At 44.7% G+C, this 6,960-nt stretch overlaps 3 protein-coding genes across 3 annotated transcripts; 1 reads left to right on the forward strand and 2 right to left on the reverse strand.

The window, feature by feature from the left end:
* Nucleotides 1–12: 12 nt before the first annotated feature.
* On the reverse strand, nucleotides 13–2,223 carry med19a (mediator complex subunit 19a). Its single transcript, XM_062476500.1, has 6 exons — nucleotides 1,843–2,223; nucleotides 1,414–1,536; nucleotides 1,104–1,237; nucleotides 868–964; nucleotides 625–719; nucleotides 13–455 (listed from the first exon to the last, which is right to left on the reverse strand). The coding sequence occupies exons 1-6, from the start codon at nucleotides 2,060–2,062 to the stop codon at nucleotides 390–392; spliced, it is 735 nt and encodes a 244-aa protein (XP_062332484.1). The 5' UTR covers nucleotides 2,063–2,223; the 3' UTR covers nucleotides 13–389.
* A 132-nt stretch (nucleotides 2,224–2,355) lies between these two features.
* On the reverse strand, nucleotides 2,356–3,955 carry si:dkey-6i22.5 (polyamine-modulated factor 1). The gene is made up of 5 exons (XM_062476501.1): nucleotides 3,606–3,955; nucleotides 3,383–3,488; nucleotides 2,991–3,091; nucleotides 2,688–2,883; nucleotides 2,356–2,537 (listed from the first exon to the last, which is right to left on the reverse strand). Exons 1-5 carry the CDS (start codon nucleotides 3,809–3,811, stop codon nucleotides 2,472–2,474), a joined length of 675 nt encoding a protein of 224 aa, XP_062332485.1. The 5' UTR covers nucleotides 3,812–3,955; the 3' UTR covers nucleotides 2,356–2,471.
* A 27-nt stretch (nucleotides 3,956–3,982) lies between these two features.
* Nucleotides 3,983–6,788, forward strand: tmx2a (thioredoxin-related transmembrane protein 2a). The gene is made up of 8 exons (XM_062476499.1): nucleotides 3,983–4,217; nucleotides 4,309–4,369; nucleotides 4,695–4,808; nucleotides 5,066–5,142; nucleotides 5,635–5,741; nucleotides 5,826–5,891; nucleotides 6,006–6,135; nucleotides 6,235–6,788. The coding sequence occupies exons 1-8, from the start codon at nucleotides 4,029–4,031 to the stop codon at nucleotides 6,412–6,414; spliced, it is 924 nt and encodes a 307-aa protein (XP_062332483.1). The 5' UTR covers nucleotides 3,983–4,028; the 3' UTR covers nucleotides 6,415–6,788.
* Nucleotides 6,789–6,960: the final 172 nt, after the last annotated feature.

Consider the following 6,960-nt stretch of genomic DNA (forward strand, 5'->3'; position numbering starts at 1 on the left):
TAGAACACAGAATTATTAATAATAATAACCAAAGTTTATTGGAATATAATGTCTGTTCAGAGAAAATGACAAACTGGAAAAGTGACAGACTCACATACATACTCAATCAAACCATCACAGTTTGGGATTCTGTCTGCTACTGTTCTACTGTAACATAGCAACAAAGCCCTGGCATTTACGCATCCAAACTCTAAATCAAAACACACACTTTTATATATCTCATAGACAAACACGCATTTGCATACAGTCTCATGATGGCATTGCTTAGTCTCGCAGGCACAGTGCCTTCTAGAACACACACAAAGCTGGCTTGCACATGCATGCCCACAGATGCACGCGCGCACACACACACACAAACACACACACACACTTCTGATCTTCTCAGCAGTCTATCTGAGGCTGTTGCTGTTTGGCTGAGAGCCTGCCAGTCCAGGATGATCTGGACTGTGACGGTTCTGGAAAAAGATAATACAAACCCACATTAGAAGGACAACAGGACGTCGTCAACAGAAACAAAACTTTGTATAGATAAGTGTAACCATGAACTACATTTCAAATCAGTTTTCCTGTTCCCGCTACACAGTCTGTTTTTTGCTGAGGGATTTTCAAGATAGTCGTTTGTACCTTCTTCTTTTTCTTATCCTTCTTTTTCTTCTTGCGGTCCGGGTCATCGTCCCTCTTTTTCTTTTTCTTCTTGGGGTCAGAGTCTGATGGGGTTTCTGTGAAGAGGAGGGGAATGGAGAACAGACTGGAGGATAAGTGGGACTGATGAGAGACAGAGAGAGAGTGAGAGAGACAGAAAGAGAGAGAGACAGAGAGAGTGAGAGAGACAGAAAGAGAGAGAGATAGAGAGGGGGGGAGACATACCTTGTGGTATGGGGTCCTGTGGACGGTGGTGTTTGTGCTTGTGTTTGCTCTTCTTCTTTGGGGGCTGAATGTGCATTAGTCTGTACTGCTCTGGAAGCTGGAAAACACACACGCACACGGAAACACAGGAAGAGGTTGATGAATGTTAGAGAAGAAACATAATTGAAATTGCTAAAATAGCAAGTGGTCAAGTTCATTAAGCAGGCAGACTGTGTGTGTGTGGGGAGGGTCTTTACCGGCCCAGTGTGCAGTCTGAAGCCAGTAAGGAGCGCTCCAGTCAGGGGGCTGAAGGAGTTCCCACACACCGGTGGCTTCTCTATCAGAGACCGCAGTGAACTACCATCCTGAGTACCCGGACAGTCAATCATACCTAGAGAAATGGTAGAGCAGACAGATTCAATACAACAACAACAACACAAATGGTGGAAGAAGTAGTGAATGAGATGAGGAGTAGAAGATATTACTGTACATGAGGTGTAGGTCGAATACTATGAGGATGAGCATGGTGTTCACTAACGTTGCATGGTGTTTCTTTCTTTTTCTCACCTGGTAACTCTGGCAAGAAGTTGCTTAGCTTCTCCTTTACCTTCTTCCCACAGAACTTATTGTAGGCGTGTTCTAGGTTATAGTGGGTGATCAGGTTGGTGTTGCCCGTTAGCTCGTTGCCCACTACAAAACATACAGCGCGAGTCTGTCAACAACGTCCAGAGATGGGGCAGTGCAGGGAACCGTCTACAATGATCAAGTCGGCCTCCTCAAGGGCAATGGAATTAGTTATTCAAATAACGTTTTAATGTTTTGTGAGCAAGGTGAAGATTAGTGATGTTTCGGTCACCGGCCATTAAAACCGATAATAATAGCTTACTAATACTGAGGTATGCCCAACACAGGCACAAAGTAAACATTAGGTAAGGCATCATTTAACAGTTTAAGCACACAACTGAGATGTATTTTTTGAAGAGAATCCCAACATACCCGGTAATTCTCGCAGTAAATAGAATGGTTCGTTCATGGCTCCCGGTTTTCGTAGCGTAGGCCCCTCATCCCCGAGCTGGGGTGGCATCTGAGCCGCCATGGGGACTTGATTTTGAGGGAGAGGCGGTGGTGGCTTTCCTGGTCCGAATCCCAGAGTTGACGAGCCGGGAGGTCCCTGAGCCTCATTTTGCCCAAAGAGAGTTGAATACATTTCCGTCATATCTGCCGCGTGTAAGACATTTAAATAGCTCAAACTTCTTTTTCTACAACAAGCTTGCTAGAAGTAGTTATGTACACATGTATCTGCGATCTTCCAATAACAACCGCTTTACTCTTCCTAGCCACTCAGTCTAGGCCACAACCTCTTCTTTGTGGCATATTTCTACTGCAGTTTACCGTATTATTGCGAATAGTTGTCCTCAAAACTGCTTGGGAGGCTACATAACGTAGTTTTGAGGACAATTTATTTTCGTATTGAATGATGATATTAAAAAAAATTACATCTTGTTTTTAGACGATGGAATTTATTTCAGGATAAAATTTACAAACATAAATCATAAATGTATAACTGTACATATAGTCAAAATTAGAAAAAAAACAAAAGAAGAATGGTGTAATTTTATGAACAGTCAAACATCAAAGGTATCCGGTGGGCAGAAGGAGGAGGCCTGAGCCTGAAATTCACTGATGGATGCCTAGAAGAACGAGAGACAGACAATTACTCATGGTAAATGTACATGTGTCAATGTTAGTGGAGCTCATGTAGGCTACTAACAGTATTCAATCAATTCAGTCTTTCCTGCAAATCTTTCTTCAAAATCTCATACGGATTCTCTCACTCTCACCTTCCACTCATCCACAGCTGCTGTGATGCGCTGCTCTGTCTGAGCAAGACCCTCCCTGCCTGCCTGCACTCTCTGAGCCAGGCCAGCATTCTCCTTCTGGATCCTCTTCAGCTCTTGTTGAAGGAAGGCCTTCTGCTTCAGGTAGTACGGCATCACGAAGCTGCACAGGTCCTGCTCAGGAACTCCACTGGGACGCCTGAGGGGACGTAAGCAGAACATGAGTTCTGTATGCAGCATGTACCCTCAATGTTAGATATGGAAGGAGAATACATCAAGAAAAGGCACACGGAGAACGTCACTGACCATGCTGGTTCTGAGCTGTCCTTGGCTTTCTCTTCTAGTTTGTCCAACTCATTCAGCTTACACTGCAGCTCCCCCTCTTCAATCAGTTTGTTGATATCCTCCTGTAAAGTTGCCAAGAAGTTTACAGTTACAGTTAGTTAGACAGGTATCCATAGATACCTCCGACACACAGAAGTGTGTAAGTGTCGAAAACATGCTACATTGTCTTAGCTGATGCTTTTATCCAAAAGTGACGTATGGTGAAAGTATGCCTGCAGCAGAAGATCGAGGATCTGAAGTTCATAGTTCTACGGTATTTTGGACTGCGTGGACAGGCTAACCCCATCGCAAAATAACCACATTTCAGGAACCAAATAATTAACTAAATATGTTCATCCTTTAAAGTAACTAACCTGTATGGTTCTCTGCAAATCTTCTATAAACTGCTTGTGAATGTTCTCAGTCAATTGACGATCCTTTTTGTAGAACGGATGGAACGTGCGTGCAAATCTGTGGAAACTGACACAGCGAGAGGATTCAGCAACTCAAGTCTGCTTCTGTAGCTGAATAATTGACCGTGTGGCATTTATGTCAACAACTCCGTAATCTATGAAAGTGTGCATGGCATGTACATACCTAGCATCAAATATGAACTTCTGCAAGCTTTTCTCCACAACTTTATTGAACAGCAGTAGCCTTTTCATTTCTGGCTCCGGCCGGCCCAACAGCTGCGAATCATTCTTTGGACCTGTCGACTGCGATTCAGCTTCTGTCGCGTTGTTAGTTTGATCCTTTGTGTTTTCCTGCTGGGCAATTTTTTGCTCTTCCCAGTTTGTCTCCATGTTTCGGCTACTTTGTTGATATTTTACACTACCCGCCGAAACATCGACGACGTCTAGCTACGGAGAGTCACAAGGTACATTCAACTAGTTGGTAAATTTGCTTTAACACGCAAGCGCAGTCTTCTGTCAGATGTCACGCTCCCTCAAGCTCTGAGCTTCAGCTGTCACTTTCCTCCCCCCTTCTCCCCTTCTCCTACCCACAGTTGCATGCGGGAACATGGGCTTAATAACAGGACTTTGTGCTTTCTTTTACCATTTACCACAAATATACAAATGGCTACTAAAACCGTATTATATCGCATCAGTCCTCATGTGTGCCGCATTCCCCATAGTTCGGAAGGCACCGGGACTGTGCGAGCACTTGCCAACTGAACGGGACGACGGGAATTCGTGCAACTTGGACTGGGTGAGTACTGGGGGGCAGGCAGTGTTGCACTGTAGATGAGTTCAATCGAGGACTACACTTGCAGCATAACTATCTCCCTCCTTTATTACAGAGAGAAGTGGAGATACTCATGTTCCTCAGTGCGATAGTTATGATGAAGAACAGGAGAGCAAGTGGGTGAAGAGCACACACACACACACACACACACACACACGTTTGGGTCAGAGGGCAGGTGTGAGGTGTGTGTGGCCCACACATGATACCACACTGAATGTCTGTTCACATTTACACAAATAGTAAATACACACACACTTTTATGCACCATGGAAGTTATTCAAAAAGGCTAAGCCTTGGAGAGGAAACACAGAGAGATGTGGTTGTCTTGTTGCGGGTCGAGCAACTGTAGATTCCAGGTCGTTTGTCATGTTATTCTGTCACCCCTTCCTCCATTTTCCAACCAATGTTATGTCCCCCCTTGCCTCCCCCTTCACTCCCCAGTCACCCTGGAGCAACACCTGGGGAATCTGTTCCTGTTCACTAAAGTGGCCAATGTCATCCTCTTCTTCAGGGTGGACATTCGACTGGGCATCTTCTACCTCGCCCTGTGTGTCGGTGAGCGACCACTATCATCTCACCACATCACGATAATCACTGTTATCCAGTCCTGGATATTCATTCCAGGAGTTAGTTCAGTAGAATATAATGTGTCCTTTCCTCTGTTGTGAGTTAAGTCAAGAGCAGAAAGGTACCTTATCTGACTGTAGGGTATTCAAGCAGAAAGTCCCCTGGAAAGGTACATTTGAGGAGTGGAACCTTTGTTGATTTGAATGCAAATTCATTCAGAGCCTTTCTGTGTTCCACCACTACAGCCTTCCTCATGACCTGCAAAGTCCCGGTCTACATGGGCCCAGAGTATATCAAGTATTTCAGTGACAAGACCATAGATGTGAGTGTGACTGTTAACCGACCATACATTTCAGCTGGGACTATTGATGATTCAGTCTTAACCAGTAGTTTGTACACAGAGTAAAACTCAGCATTTCAACATTGGTTATTTTAGTAGATGCCTTTATTCACAGCGATGTCCAATAGTGCTTATAGTGAAAACAGCGAATGATCAGTAGTAGCATAACTACATCATATCGGAAGTATACTAACTTGGATTACATTACATCGCACCTTCAGTCAACACCACGGATCGGGGTCGGATCATTTTGACCTGAGAACTGCAAAATTACAAAGGAGTAAATGCCATTGTTAAGTCAATGCCCTCAAGCAGTCGTAGACTCATGGTATATGTTTACGACGGAATAAAAAATGTAAATGTACAACTGAGGATCAATGATGAATCAATGCTCTGGTGATCCACTGACCTCGTGATCTAAGGGAATCTAACCCGGTGTCATCAGACCTAACCTGCTCTGCTCCCTGGACACAGGAGGAGCTGCAGAAGGATAGCCGCCTCACCTGGATCGTTGAGTTTTACGCCAACTGGTCCGCCGAGTGCCAGTCCTTCGCGCCTGTCTTTGCCGACCTCTCCCTGAAGTAAGACTGTCGAGAGAGCAGCCCATCCGGCCCGTTCTGGCTGCCGCCCGTGCCTAACGTCTTCACACATCCTCTCTTGGCCAGGTACAACTGTGACGGTCTGCGGTTCGGGAAAGTGGACATCGGCCGATATGGTGAAGTGTCGGAGAGGTAAAAGCGGGAGGTGTTAACCCAATGTTTTGCACGTCTCACAACTCCATCTGCAGACTCTGTGTAGCAGCATCCCATTTCACCTCTTGGTTTATTGGCTTGTTCTCTTTGTAGGTACAGGGTTAGCACCTCCCCCTTGGCGAGGCAGCTACCCTCATTGGTGCTTTTTCAGGGCGGGCAGGAAGTCATGAGACGCCCAATGGTGGACAACAAGAGGCGCGCAGTGTCATGGACTTTCAGTGAAGTCTGTATCCCTGTTAGAGCTTCTGAGAAGTTGTGTGTGTGTGTGTGTGTGCGAGAACTGTCCTCCCTCGTTTACACGTAGTTTTCATCCTTTTCACAGGAAAACATCATCCGTGAGTTCAACCTGAATGAGCTGTACCAGAAGTGTATGAAGCTGGGTAAGGGTAAGGGGGAGAGGGGAGAGGAGCAGGACCCCGCTCTGCCTGAAGAGGGCGACAATGAGCCACAGGCCGATTCAACCGACCCAAAAGAGCCAACGGAAAGCAAGAAAGACAAGTGAGAAGAGGAGAGATATACTGGTGTTAAGTGCCATTGTAAACATTAACACACAGTGCAACTCTTATTATATATTAACCATAGCAACCAAAAAGGAGTAGTCAGTGACATGTTAGCAACATCTAAACATTTCAGTTTTGAAGTCTTAAATTATTTGTGTAAAATTCTGCCTATTTGACATTTGTAAAAAACTGTTGAAAATGTTATGACTTCACTCACAGACTTGCTTTTTCCATCATTTACCTGGAGTGTTTCAGTACACTAGTGTGCTTATTAGTGCTTACCTGCATCCTTTGTACACATTCGTATAAGAACGGTTAATGCCAAATTATAAAGCCAATCCTTCTTGCATTTTAATAAAAGAATACAATTTCAGTCCTCCATGGCCTTTCATCACAGATCGAAGACTTCCCCAGGGTACATCCCATAATATCACATGCGTGAGTGATGGACAAATCGAATTCAAATCAAACAAACCAACACACATCCATCAGGTTGACCTTTTTATTCTGAGAAGACATCATTAAAAATTCTCCTTAAGGCCATTTTT

This window comes from Osmerus eperlanus, chromosome 13 (genome assembly GCF_963692335.1).
Source record: "Osmerus eperlanus chromosome 13, fOsmEpe2.1, whole genome shotgun sequence".
Classification (NCBI taxonomy): domain Eukaryota; kingdom Metazoa; phylum Chordata; class Actinopteri; order Osmeriformes; family Osmeridae; genus Osmerus; species Osmerus eperlanus.